The sequence below is a fragment of the Habropoda laboriosa genome, unplaced genomic scaffold (genome assembly GCF_001263275.1).
Source record: "Habropoda laboriosa isolate 0110345459 unplaced genomic scaffold, ASM126327v1 scaffold346, whole genome shotgun sequence".
Taxonomy (NCBI): domain Eukaryota; kingdom Metazoa; phylum Arthropoda; class Insecta; order Hymenoptera; family Apidae; genus Habropoda; species Habropoda laboriosa.
Window position 1 is genome coordinate 805,910 of NW_017100529.1, and position 15,651 is coordinate 821,560.

The following is a 15,651-nucleotide window of genomic DNA, read 5'->3' on the forward strand; positions in this document are numbered from 1 at the left end:
TTAATGGGGTTCCTTTTTTTTTTTTTTTTTTGGTAGGACGATTTGACTATGGTTATCCAGAGGCAGGGTTTCAAATCATTCTTCTTCCTCGTCTTCATTCTATTTTCCCTGCTTTAACTTCACATAGGAAATCGTAAAAGATAATTTACGACAGGTAGAATCCGGAGATATCGTAAAGATTTTCATAGTTACAGCAGAAGATCAAAGTTGAGATCGGTGACTTTATCTTTGCTGCGATGTTCTGCTGAAATTTTCAAGTATCTCGCGGCAAAATGGTACTACTGTGTTTCTCGTAACGTTGCGAGATTTGTAAATTTTATATTTCATAAAAATGAAGATACGAAACTGTGGTAGAAATTGTCGAAGTTAACGCAGGGAAGAAGGATTCTACTTCCAGAAAACTGTTCTTTGTCATTCTCATCGGGATCATTTACTTAAAGCAGTCTTCTCGTAGGGGTATCGTAAAGAAATTTGGAAGGTTTCCGTAGCTCTTTTTCTACGTAGCTATAATGATGCAGCAAGCAACAAAAAAAAAATAAAGTGTTTAGTCCGTTATGTCGCTATTATCAGCTGGTATTTAATTTCAAGAATACTATTTCGTTTCGCACGATGTAAAAATAAAGGCACAAAGGGAAAGTGTACGTTTCTCATGGTTCGACTTGAAACTTCTTTTCGGCAGCTAATTTATGTATGAAACATCGCGAGAAATGAGATCATCCGTTGAATTCTCTCGTCTAACGTATGCTTGATGTTAAATATTAATCGTGCAAGTGCTAATACGTATTATAATTCTCATTGAGCACGTACAGAATAATCGTCACCTTTTTTAGGAAACTTCAAATATCTCGCTCTTTCGAAAATCTAGGGTTTAAGGTATGCACAAGAAGAACGTAAGGTTGAAAGCTCATTAAAATATCTAAAATTCGCCGTTAACTGTACATGCTCGATACGTGTTTTTTTTTTTTTTAACAGAATAATTATATTTGTACATTGGATACAAGATGCGTAATATGTATCTTTCCCCTTAGCATAGAGATCGACGAAATTTCCAATAAATTATATACATAATTGTACATATTAATATTGCGTTCATTCAATGTTCCTTTATAAGTACGAATCATGTATTTTTATTAAATAAAACTAATCACGAAACATCATACAAAAAAAAAGAACCTATTCTCCATCTTTCAACGGTAACCTCCAATTTCCTCTATCTATAAAAAGATCAATTAAAAAACAGACACATAGCCAAATAAATCCCTAAAGGTTCATCAGCTAAACTGTCTTTATTATTACCAAAACAATACGTATGTACATTAAACGAAGTATTAATAACAATACAAAATTACAATCTATCGACGTTAATGCAGATTAATAACGAACATCGATGAATGTGTCAAACGCCACATACACAGTTAAACCAGTATTGGCAAATACTGCTGCAATGCTTCGTCACATTCGAGTTTCTTCGTCAAAACGACAAAAAGGTATTGTAACACAGATTTACAATAACCTTCGTTCGATGTTACTTTAAGAGTAACCTCTGTATCCGGACGGATAACCAGTATAGCTTCCGTAACTGTTGCTACGATAAGCGTAAGGATCATAGTTGCTTTTCGCAGCATACGATGTTCCATAATTCGATCCTCCATATCCGTTGTATCCTCCTCCATACCCATAACCATCTAATCCACCGTAACGTCCATAACCACCACGTCCGCCGTTCCCATAGTACGCGTCCTCGTAGATGCCAGAACCGTATCCGCTACCATAAGCGCTACCATATCCGTTAACATAGCCACCAGAGGTACTTAGTCCTGTTCCGTAACCACTGTATCCACCGTAACCCCCGTATCCACCGTTAGCACCGTATCCATAGCCTCCATAGCCACCGTAATTCGGATTGTATCCAGAACTTCCGTAATAGCCGTACCTGAGATCAAAGGGTTGTCGAAGTTCTAGATGGTGTTTCGAGAAAGTGTCAGTGTTAGGTGTTATTCGAATCAATTTTTAATCGTTCATTCGTGACGAGACGCAGGTATCAGTGTTACTATGCAACGAGTTATGGAATCGTGGCAATTATAGTCCATGAGAGGAATATAGCGAAGTCGTAAGTTACAAGGGTGCAAGAATTAGAAATCTAAGAGAAGGGCTCGAAATTTTAGAGAGAGACGCGTGAAATGTGTCTTATCTTATCTGTGACCAACCTCGCTATATATTTCTTCCATCGACTGTCACATTAGCCATCTTCTCATCTCTGTATAGTACGTACCGTATTAAAAAGTGAATTCTACCGAGGTTAGGAAAGAAATTGAGATAAATTTGAACAAATAAAGAATGTCATTCTTCGAACACTTTTCCTCGAAGATAAAACTTTCAGATTGTTACATTCATTTATACGGAAAGTAACAAATTTCATTTGAACGCCTCCTGCGAATTCACGTTCTCTCGAACCGCATCCGCGATTCAGTACCACGTTCATATACCCATTTATTCCCATTTGAAAGTGTGCAACGTTTTGAAAAGTCAGACGGTGATCGCGTGATACGTTTATAGTACCAGTCCATTATTCCAGTTTGAATTGTGCGAGAACCTCACCCTATATTGCCGCCCCCGATAATTCCGCCTGGACCACCCACTACATAGCCTTTATAGCTTGGATTTAGGTATCCCGGGCTCAAGCCAGTTCCGCGATACGCTGTAGTACCAGGATAAATCGAACTGCCAAGATAACTTCCATACGGTACGCCTCCGCCGTATCCACCGGGCTGGCCATAGTCTTTGCTAATGTGGAACGCTGGAATCAAGGAAACTTTTAAGAAAATCGACATTTTCAAAGTGCATCGCTCTCGATCACTGTTGGATTTCTCGATCTTCTCTTGTCTTAAGAATATCACATCTTTTTTATCCTCTTTCAATGCTCACTTTTTTCCAATTAAATTATTCACACGTGATTCACTTACTCTGTTATTACGAAAGGCTAAAAACTACTGATTCCTAACGATCTGATGATTTATACGAAAAGCATGACTATACAAACACCTAGAAGGTTGAAGTTAATTATTCTCGAGAAATTCTTCGAAACGATAACGAGCAGTCTACAGCTTTTTTTTCTCCCATGTATCGCGTTCAAGACTGTCGAGGAGTTGGAAAAGGGTGCCGCAAAGTTTACGAGGTTCACATGACAAGTGTGAGACTAAGAAGATTGGAAACTTGTTGCGAACTTTGCCAACTTCTAGAATTCTTCTAGTAAACCGTGGCTTCTGTATTTACCATATAACAGTTACAACAAGAATTTAAACAACTACGATCGAATACCTACTTCAAATACGACAAAAAGAAGGAACGAAAAGAAAGTTCAGATATTTCTCTCGAGTGTTCGAAGAAGAAATACCGTTGTATGTATTGAAACAGAAAGAGACTTTTCTACCGCAAAGAAGTAACACGATTGAAGAAGATTGCTTTACACTTCGCGGTGTGTACAGAAGAATAGGTAATCAGTTCAACCTTGGGGCGAGTGCTGGTGAATGGTAAAACGCTTTTTCGCACATACACACGTCCTCCATCCATTAGTCCCATGGTGGCGGAAATGACGCGGTGTTGAACGATGCGTTCATGAATCATCGGTTTACCGCCTATAATGTCTACGGGAGAGAAAATCCACGAATTAAATCACGCTTAAATTCAATTAGCCACGATTGATAAAATTACCGGTGTCACGAGAACAGAATGGCGTGAGCGCGGTGATTTATGAGTACAAGGGTATCGCGCGTAATTATTGATAAAACAATTGGCTAGAGGTTTTCGAGGTAACGATAAATCTTGTAACAGGACTACTTGTCCGTTCCATCGTGTGCACATCTTTCTGTTCGTTGTGAAATACGTTTGTATGTAAATAAACGAGATTGAAATTGATCAACCTTTCTGCAAACTAATATTTACCACGCAATTCTTGTTACGCTTTTCCGTATACATTGTGTGTGTGTGTGTGTTTTTTTAAACAAACAATACTCTACAAACACACCTGGAACGCATTTTACCCTCTGGTTGCGCACCGTGCGAAAACAAAGCGTTTAAAAATGGATTTTCACGCACAGCATTTTCACGCTGCATAGCGCGGTATATTGAAAAAAAGAAGTACTGAAAATATTCGTACGGGATACGCATGATTTTCGTGAAATTTCCTGCGAACTAATTAGTGTGCCATTTTGCAACCACGTTGAAATAAGTAAAACGTGTTTAAAAAACCCGTGTAAATATTAATCGTGTAATAACAATATCCAGGTATACTCTAAAAACTAGGAAAAAAGTATTTCTGAAAAATGTTACTCCTGAATTACGATACGCCGGTTGGAAATATAAAATAAACGATAAGGATTAGGTTAAGAATAGGTTAAGAAGACGATAAGAATTATAAGGATAAAATAAACGATTCTCCGGTGAATCATAAATTGAATCGAGAAAAATACAGACGGGGAATCGTTACAGTATCTCAATAACAGAGAATACAGCCGCGCCACTCATGCAAATTCTGTTGCAGCGTTACGTGAGTCATTATATCAATGATCTAATGCAGAACACCGACGTCGGCACGAGTGGTCATTAGAAAAGACGCCGCCGATTGTCGAAGGACCTTCAGGTAGTCTCGTCGCATTAGCATGTTATTATATCGAATGTCACTTTTTTACAATGAAATCCGTTTGAAGTGCTCGATCGTGGGAACGGTAGTGACACACTTATTTAATACATTGAAAAGGTTGGATAACGATCGATTATGCCTATAGAAACAGCCGTAATCTTGCTCGCGGACAACCGCGTCCACTAGAATCCCGCAATTATCCAGTTATACGAGTATAGTTATACGAGTAATGCACTAAATAAAACGCTTCGAACTTCGTTTATCCTATTTTTCTCTCGTCTTACAATTACCTTGATCCGGGCAATGAAACGATAAGATAAAAATAGTATTCCGCGTTCGATCGTTTTTCGAATACCAATTACTCTTCGTGTTTCTCTTAAATATACACATTAAGATTGCGTGTTTCGCGTTTCGATGTAAAAAATAACGCGGTTAAATTGAAATAGAAATTTTCCAATAAGAAAGAAATTTGTGATAAAAGAATGTACTGTGAAAATTTTTAAAATAATTTTCTAATATTTAAGAAAATGTTATTTCTAAATTACGATATTCTGGTGCAAATACAGAACAATGAAACGTCTTTCGGTGATAGAAATGTACTTACTCCTATCGCTGGCAGCCGCGGTTAAATCTTTCACGCTGTCCTCATAGGATGGGCTGTTTACAGGCGTTAATTTGGTAGTTAGCTTCGGTTCGGATGGTACGATAGCACCGCTGCCGAGTACAGTTAGGCAAGCAAATGTTAATACCTGAAACTGAGAATTGGATATGGGCCGATGCGACAATTCTATGCAATAATCGCGAAACTGTGCCACGGATATCGAAAATAGATCACGCCGATCTGTTTCAACGTGACAATTAACGATCCATTTATGCATTATCGGCATAAATGTATGTATAATTTACATTAAATGGAGCAGTTTAACATTCATAATAATACGGTGTATTTAGTATTTTTACATTTTTTTTTTATTACGAAATATTCGACGTACTCTTTGTTTCACGAGTAAAATTGAAGAAAAGAATACGTCTTTCGTAACGAACTTTACTGTTCTCATGAAATTACGATTAAATTTACTGTGACACAGTTATCGACCACGTCGACAGATAAATTAGTGGCGATTGTATTGTCATTACGAGTTATTAGTGTCAATCTATGTTACGTGAATACGCGCGAGCGTAATAACAAGATTTCCTAAGAATTTAAGGAGTATTCTAACAGAAACAACTTGATCTGAGGGAATTTGTCAACGTACATCATCGAAATATCGGGAAAATTTGAATGGTTCGCGACATGTTCCATTAGACGTTACTTTTTCGAGAGTGAAACGTGCAGTATTACTGATCACAGATATTATCAGCAGAAATGTGAAAAAGAGAGATATTTGAAAAATTAAATCTGTGATTTATATCGTAATATTTATATAAATTTTTAATATCTCTTTTTTGACATACTGTTTTTTTCTAAGATTGGTAAACAATAATAAAAGGCGCAGAAAGTTTTAAAGAACTTTCACTTTTCCTTCCATTAATTACAAATATTGGCAGGGAACAATGGTAAGTTAAGAAAAAGATCAATATCGCCTTCTTTGGGTTATGCACACCGTACTTTGTGTGATAAAGATAAACAGCGATTTTGAACACGAAGCTTCATGTTGTGTTAATTATAAAATAAATGAAATACTTCACTAATTTTCTTTTACTTTTATCGAACATATATTTTTTCATATTCATCAGTATTCACTTAAGAAATTCGTAATATTTTGGCCTTTTAGAAAGTGACGACTGAATGTGCGAGTACTTGCTTTCCAAGAATTACCATAATTGCCATTTTTATGGTATTTTTCGTTTGAACTTTTTCTGCAATCTGTGATTGAAAGTAAAAAAGAAATAGGAGAAACGAAACAAAATGAATAAAAAGGCAGAAGTTTTCTCATAAAACAGTTTTCCACATTTCGTGAAAAGTAGGTTGTTAACAGTTTGTTCAGGGGTGCAGTATATAGTTGCAGATTTTTCGTACACAGTTTCGCAACAACATTCCGGCAAAATCAAACAGTTCGTTTGAAAACTCGTCAGACCCTTCCATGAAATCGACAAATAACTTCTACAAAATATAGATTCCGTTCGAAAGGAAAATATAGAGCACGGAGATCTAATTCACAATGTGTTTACATTGATTAACTCATATTTTCCACCAGAGATATCAGTATCAATCTTAAAAATATTATTCCCAATGTTTTCCATTTCAATTGTGAAAGAAAAAGACAAACTATATCTGGGTAGGTTTGGGTACAGTCCATAATATTTCCCCTGCATCGAATAATATACGAAGAACTAAATTTACTTTTAAAAATAAACCGAATCCCTTATCATTTATACACATTCTATCCCAGATAAACAGAAAGCAACCTCCAACTAAAAATTTACCATACCTCCCACAGGTAATAAAATATCAATTTAAAAATTCTAACTAAAATTAAAATTATTACACCCAACTTTTTCCATTTAAATTGTGAATGAAAAGACCATATCTACCCCTAAACCATAATTTCTCCACTGGATTGACCAATACATCAAACACAAGATTTACTTTTAAAAATAAAACCAGTTCTCTATCGTTTACACACATCCAGTTCCATTAAACAGGAATCAACCTTCGAACTGAAAATTTAATTGGAAAAAAATTAGGAGAAACTTGCAGCACCCAATACTTACGATGAAGAAAGCGTCTCTCATTTTTACTCTGGTCGATTAAGCGAAATTCAATGTTATTTTACACGAAAACACCCGCTTTGATGGGACTTGAAGGTGTTCTGTTCGAGCGACACCGCTTCAAACCTCTATATACGCTTGATTCACGTGCCCCTCCTCGTCTTCCTGGCCAGGTCTTGGTTTGTTTAAGCTTGAGACTTACTCAGGAGACGACGTTAACAAGGCCATCGAAGAGAATCGGCCGGCATTCTGCGTGACACGCCTGCAAGCGGCCGGGCTCGTGCGGCCCATGGGAAACTACGTTTCCGGAAACGTGTGTGCACACACAAGTGGTACACCGGCAACATCCAGCTGTAATCCTTCGATTTCGGCTGCGTCATACCGCGAGGAGGACGATTCACCTCAAGTAGTTCAAGATCGATGAAAACTGGCCGACAAGATGGCCACCGGAGAGTCTTCCATGACACGAGGGAAGCTTGACGACTCGTTAATAATACCGTTTCGTGCTTAATATCAGGTCGAGGCTGATCGAGAACTAGAAGGATCGTTTGGATTGCACGGCAGATGATAAATCTTGCTAATTTATTACAACGCCTTAAAGTTGATATTTTATTAATTATTCTCGGAGCTGTGCGAAAGTTTGGACGTTCTAATTTTTGGTTAGGGAGAAAAAAAGGAATATGGAAAAGCCCGAAGAACTATAATTTACAATATGTTAATTTAGAGTTTTTAATGTTTGAATTAATCGCTTTTTCAGATGTTTCAATTTAACTTTATGATCTGCAGCGTATTCTTTTTGTGAATCTCAGTTTTCTCTTCTCGTTTGAATAGATCAGTGTACCAATCTCTGATACATTGTAGATTTGATTACTATTATTGATCTGTACATGTATCTATGTAAGATCTATTAATTCCTGAATCATTTAATCGATCTCAAGCAAACTTTGCATAATTGAAAAAAGCTACCGTGAAACCTGGACAATTCACTCTCTCCCCCTGACACTTTGCAATGATTTAAATTTAATGTATTATTATATAAACAAGCTATGAATAATGTACTACACGGAAGTAAACATTGCGTAATAATTAGCAAAGGTGCCATATAATTTCACAATTATGCTGAATTTAACAATGCAAAATTTTACAAGCCGTTTACATATGAGAAATAAAAGCGCAAGTGTTCCTCTTTCAGCTGTTGAATAATTAACATTCGAGACAGTAGCTACAAATGTTAATACAGTTACAATCCCTGACTGTTCGATTAACGATTCTAAGAGAAACTACATTAACACGATCGTGTTCAAACATTTCAAACGCGATGGTGTTCATTACTATCCCGGGAAAACTAGCAAAATTAGTTTTTGCTGGCTGGAAATAACAGCTCGCGAAATTCACTAATTAAACATCAATTCTCCAGTAGATATCGAGATATCGGACAGGTGAAAAGAAAATATCCACCGCGCGACAAGGATCATTTGTTGGAAACCCACGGGTATCGAATAGTACACGGTTGTACTTTAACTAAGGCCATTTGTTTCCATACAGCTATAGCAATTAAGTTTCAGAGACTATTTGGAAAAAAAACTAAAAGTAACGCGTTCTTGAATGTGTCATTTATTTTCGATTTTTCGAGTGTATATACAGAGTGTCTCTGAATTGAAGTCGAAAATAAGTGGACAATTTAAAGTGTCATCTTTCTCATACAAAGTTTCGTTTCTGAATAAATCGATATTGAATTTTCGTGGAGAACTTGTGCACTCGCATTTCTACCAACGTTTTCTAGACAGACTATTTCCTGTTTTCAAATATTCCAATGCAAGAATAATTTCCTCTTTAAGCTGTTCCCCTAGTGGTATTCTCGTCGTTGTGCACGCGAGAATTAATGTGGTTCCATAAGTGAAAATTCATTGGTGTCCAATTCAGGAATCACGTTGACCAAGTTATTTTACTATCACGATCGATTCTATATACTTGGAATATTTTATGAGATCACCTTAACTCCTTCTGTCCACTCTTTCTCACTCTAATTCGATATTTTACCAAAGTTTCACAGTAAAATAAAATGTTCTGGAAATTCTATTCGTAGAAAATGCTACCAAAAACATTTGTCCGACGTCACAAAGCCCTTAGCCGTAGGGTGAATAAGTTGATCTCACGAATTTGAACTTTCCTTTGGAAAAGGTAGTGCACCTTGACAAACTTATTTTAGAAAAATCTGAAAAACACTGGTCACCGCGTTGACCTCTTTGTAAATCATACCTAAGACAGTCCAACACACTTCCAATAAATCTGTCGTCCGCCAAACGTGATTTACGAATAACCCGAGGGACGTAAACGAAGAAAAGGAGAAAGAAATAGAAGGAAAAGCAAAATAAAGGGGGAAAAAATAGAACGACTAAGAAAACAAGAGAAACGTGGGGCAGCGAGAGGGAAAAAGTTCGCGTGAGATGTGGAAGGGACACTTTTATTTCTTTCCTCTGGAATTCCTCCCTCTAAATGGAATTCCCTTGCATGCATCTCATTTCACCAAACAGGTGCAGGTTTCAGCTAAATAGATAAATCCTTAAAGACGTCCAATCGGGAATCCGATTACGGTTCGGTATTTCTTCATTCAAATGGCAAAGGGAGGAAAATATTTCACGTCACGAGTCAAGAACGTTGCTGCGTGACCGAGATTCAATGGCTTAGGAGAAAGAAGTACGATGCAAGAAACCACGAAGCCGGGATATTTTTTATTTGCCGTTTATCTGTACAGTGAAATTCACTTTGCTCCGATAAATGGTTTCGTCAGAGAAGAATACGTGATGATCTTTTCCGCGATACATGCTACGGTGTTTAATTTGAACGATGTATTTTCCTTACAGATATAATATATCCGAAGGTTGATTAAATTCAATCACTATACCCTGCACCTTTTATTCACCTTTATCGTTGCGCATCGTGCAACTAATTCGCGACTGCGTTCGATAGAATTTTTACAATATCTCTCGACGATTTGTTCGTTTCCGGCTGGGGAAACATTACCATTTTTTGTTCTTTGCGAAGTTTAATTAACTATGCTGAAATTTATATGAAGTTTCACGATTGAAACGATCTACAGAAGTTCTCTCTCACTTAAAAACTACTCGATACGAACTTACATCATTATTCACGTTATTACTCTTTATCATAATAGCACACGTATCGTGGACATTATGGTAATATCCCATCCAACGTTTGGAGCAGCTGCAGGAAAGTGAAATGGCCCCTATAAGACATAAAAGTTCTGATCGTTCAGCTAAAAGTTACAGAGAAGCGTAATGCGGTTCTGGGGTTCTGCTAGTTTGCAGCAGTCGTGGAATACATTCGTTGCTGAAATCCCCTCCTTTTTCGAAGAATCGATCATCTTATTTGAAGGGATATCCTTTTAAAATTCCAACGATGATCTTGCACTCGTGAAACGCGAAATTTCATTCCTTCGCCTTTCAGAGAAGAAGAGAACGTAACGTGCATAACAAGTGCACGCTTTTTACGTAATTCGCGGTATAAAAATCGAGACATAAAGGAGATCGTACGAATGATTAATGATGTGAAAACGATTTCGATACATGTTGCGTTTCTGTTTTTTTTTTTGCTTCTGTGAAAATTCTTCAAGCGAAGAAAATAAAATGTATCGGTTAGAAGAAAGAGAGAAAGATAACTATAAATTTTTCCCAGTCGATCGCTCACTTTCTATACGATAAAATGCTGCTCTTTGGCCGATACCGATAACACTCGACCTACAATTCTTCTCTAAACAAAGACACTGTTACAAGAGTCCACAAAAGAGGATGTGTTGCAACACGAGGTTTGAAGTGTCAGGACACACCCTGAATGAATACACTGGTCACAATACTATTCACGCTTGTAAATACTCCTGACACGGTATTGCGTGCGTGTGCAATTTGTGGATGGACATGGAGACAAACGACGTGACACGTATATGAATATGTATGAAACCGGAGTGGCTGAACTGTGTTATTGTTTGACAACACGGTTGCGACATCTTCTCAAAATTTCGACCATATTTAGCTATTCTTTGTCATCCCCTGACAATCAATGGTAAATGTTAATTTCTTTTTCTTTATCGAGGGACATTAGGATACAAAAAGACACCGTAGCAGGGAATGGCCAACTTTGGATCTTACTATTAACGTGAAATTTTTAGAAATCATGTATCTAAAAATTCTAAAGCTGCAGAAGCTAAGTACAGTAAATTCTCTACAAGAGTCAGTAAGTTTGGATTCTACAAGTGACAGTACAGATGGTTCTACGCCTAGGTCTGCGTCCATGTCATCTCGCTTGCAGTCAGTCAAGCGTGTAACGCTACACCAGTCGATTTCCTTTACGAGATTTCACGGCTCCACAAATTATAATAGAAAAATATAATTTCTTTAATTTTACTTTTTTTCATTTGGAATTTTTTTTTAACGTGTTGGTGAGATTTTTCTGATGAAAATGATATCAAACACGATATAATTTGAACAACATTTACTTATTAACACGTTCACTGTCGCGCCAGATTTACAGGTTGATGTCAGGCGGCCACAAGAAAATACATTTTAAGCATAGAATTATAGTATTATGCTTTATAATTTTTTTTTCAATTGAAAATAATGTCTAGCTAGCTATGACGTTCAAAATTTTTAGTTGACAACATTTATTTTATTTTAATTATTCTAAACATTTCAGGCACTCCAGTCACTGATGACCACCATGGCCATATCGAGGAAACAATCTAATGTTAATACTTATTGAGTGATTAATTTAATTTCATAATATATCGCTTTGGATAAATTACCAAAACAAATTGCTAAGAAATTACATTAAATACCAGTACACATTATCCGTCGAATGTAGAGGGAGAGCCACCGTTTGGTTGCCAATTGTTCATCACATAGAGTCGGCCTACCTCCACGTAAAAAAAAAAAAAAAGTAGGGTCGATTCCACAAGAGTCAGTAAAATGTTGGGTCGATAGCAGCAGAAAAGCTGCTAAACAATTAGAATTAAATGTAACGATAGAAATTATTGCAATAATGCGTAATGCAATTGAAGAATTGAAAGAATCAAAAGAAAAATCGCGAATTCGTATCTTTTTCGATTCTAGAATATAAGAAAATTTGAATAAAATACGCGACGAGAATTGGGGAGAAGCATAAGTTAAACGCGTAAAAATATTCAATAATAAACGAACTAGGGATGAAGCTATTATTTCAATACGCGATGCACTGACTCTAGTATTTACTAAAATTCAAAAATTCTCGTATAAATTCCGAAAATAGATTATTAATTACGGTAAACTACTGAGACGGTTTAATTTAGGGTGGGCATAGTGCACTCGTTCCAAATCAGCTCACAATATACAATAATAAATCAACTAACTACTTAACATGCAATTCATGCAAATTCTTTGGATGGTAAATTATTAGTAAACAAAATTCAATATCAGAGAAAATATATGAAAAATTTCAAATTAATTCCAACTGCTGGGGGAAAAGTACATATTGATTGTTATGCTGTAACGAAAAAGCAACCTCTCAAAGTCATTTCAATATCCTATTCGACAAGTCTGAAGAACAACGATGACTAAAATTCAAATGTTTATTTCCCTAAACCTTCAAAATAATTTCGAAATATTTTATTCGAAGCGGAGTATTCCAAGTCAGTATCGATAATTGAAGAAATTATTTGATTGTATTTAAAAGAACCGAAAGGAGAATATTTAAAGTCTGATATTAAATGTCTAGCAAGTACCAGTAATTGGTAAAATGATTTATATTTGTTTTAAAAGCAAAATTTCTAATAGGTACTAGTTAAAATGAATTGTTATTCTGTCTATTGTATTGAAATTCTAACTGATTCTAATGTATACAAGTGTTACAAGAAGGCTGAGTGTGTACAGGGTGGACACTGACTCTAATATTTACTAAAATTCAAAAATTCTCGTATAAATTCCGAAAATAGATTATTAATTACGGTAAACTACTGAGACGGTTTAATTAAGGGTGGGCATGGTGCTGCTTTAGTTTGAAATGATTTATAAACACATAATTAACAGAGGAAAAACCGTGAAACGGCAAAACGTCTACATTCTAATTGTTATAACATGTAAACAGAACTTTAAATTTAGTGTAAACAGAAAAAATATATAATACAATTTATTTCACGGTATTGCAACAAATAAACGTTGAATCAATATTTAATTCGTATAAAAACAATTATTTAACGTAATAATTTTACCTTCACTATGGCTATTTTAAATCTACGACCACAGGTCAACCTGATTTCTAATCCTTACGAACTTTAAATTCAGTCTAAACTGAGAAAATATATAACACAATTTATTTCACAGTATTGCAACAAATAAACGTTGAATAAATATTTAATTCGTATAAAAACAATTATTTAACGTAATAATTTTACCTTCACTATGGCTATTTTTAATCTACGACCACAGGTCAACCTGATTTCTAATCCTTACGAACTTTAAATTCAGTCTAAACTGAGAAAATATATAATACAATTTATTTCACGGTATTGCAACAAACAAACGTTGAATAGATTCTTAATTCGTATAGAAACATTTATTTAAAATAATAATTTCACCTTCACTATGGCTATTTTAAATTTACGACCAAGGGTCAACCTGATTTTTAATCCTCCGAACTTGATTTCACAACGAGAAAGTAATAAGATCGTTGAAACGTACTTATTTGTCAAAGAAACTTGCAAAAATGTATAAATAATAATATGTAATGTTTTAACAAATTTTTGGAAGTATAAATTAATAATAAAATTGTGAAAATTAATAAATTATACGTTATTATAACATTAATAGAATTATGACTAAACCGAAGTTCGAAGTCGAGTATTTAAAGTCTGATATTACGTGCCTAGCGAGTGCCGGTAATTGTTAAAATTTGTTTAATAATTAGTAATAGAAATTCTAATTGATTCTAATGTATACAAGTGTTACAAGAAGGCTGAGTGTGTACAGGGTGGACATAGACTAGCTAGTAGCCCCCGACCACTCTATTCACATCTCAGAACCTTCAGGTCAAAATACGCCGCGAAGTGTCTAGGGCCCAGTATAAAGGGTAAATGATTTCGCGGGACATCGGCGGGTCCTTATATACCTGCGGTACCCTCTCCCCAAAGTCATTAGCAAAATCGTCGGTTAGGTCAGGCGGGAAATTTTCGCGGGAGATTTTCGCGGGAGATTTCCGATATCGTAACACGGTATAATTTATCAATTTTCACAATTTTATTAAAAATTTATACTTCCGACAATTTGTTATAACATTGCATATAACAATTTATACGTTTTTACAATATTCTTCAATGGAAACATAGGTTTTAGCGTTCTCGTTACTTACTCGTGGTTAAATTAATTTCGTAGGGATTAAAAATCAGGTTGACCTGTGGTCGTAGATTAAAAATAACCATAGTACAGCTAAATTTATCGTGTTAAATAATTCTTCTTACACGAATGAAAAATGTATTCAACGTTTGCTTGTTACAATACCATGAAATAAATCATGGTATTGTAACAAGCAAACGTTGAATACATTTTTCATTCGTGTAAGAAGAATTATTTAACACGATAAATTTAGCTGTACTATGGTTATTTTTAATCTACGACCACAGGTCAACCTGATTTTTAATCCCTACGAAATTAATTTAACCACGAGTAAGTAACGAGAACGCTAAAACCTATGTTTCCATTGAAGAATATTGTAAAAACGTATAAATTGTTATATGCAATGTTATAACAAATTGTCGGAAGTATAAATTTTTAATAAAATTGTGAAAATTGATAAATTATACCGTGTTACGATATCGGAAATCTCCCGCGAAAATCTCCCGCGAAAATTTCCCGCCTGACCTAACCGACGATTTTGCTAATGACTTTGGGGAGAGGGTACCGCAGGTATATAAGGACCCGCCGATGTCCCGCGAAATCATTTACCCTTTATACTGGGCCCTAGACACTTCGCGGCGTATTTTGACCTGAAGGTTCTGAGATGTGAATAGAGTGGTCGGGGGCTACTAGCTAGTCTATGTCCACCCTGTACACACTCAGCCTTCTTGTAACACTTGTATACATTAGAATCAATTAGAATTTCTATTACTAATTATTAAACAAATTTTAACAATTACCGGCACTCGCTAGGCACGTAATATCAGACTTTAAATACTCGACTTCGAACTTCGGTTTAGTCATAATTCTATTAATGTTATAATAACGTATAATTTATTAATTTTCACAATTTTATTATTA

At 35.6% G+C, this 15,651-nt stretch overlaps 1 protein-coding gene across 1 annotated transcript; it reads right to left on the reverse strand.

The window, feature by feature from the left end:
* Window positions 1–1,530: 1,530 nt before the first annotated feature.
* LOC108576543 (glycine-rich cell wall structural protein 2-like) lies at window positions 1,531–7,442 on the reverse strand. Its single transcript, XM_017939554.1, has 4 exons — window positions 7,355–7,442; window positions 5,244–5,394; window positions 2,599–2,797; window positions 1,531–1,933 (listed from the first exon to the last, which is right to left on the reverse strand). Exons 1-4 carry the CDS (start codon window positions 7,373–7,375, stop codon window positions 1,531–1,533), a joined length of 774 nt encoding a protein of 257 aa, XP_017795043.1. The 5' UTR covers window positions 7,376–7,442.
* Between the last annotated feature and the right edge of the window lie 8,209 nt (window positions 7,443–15,651).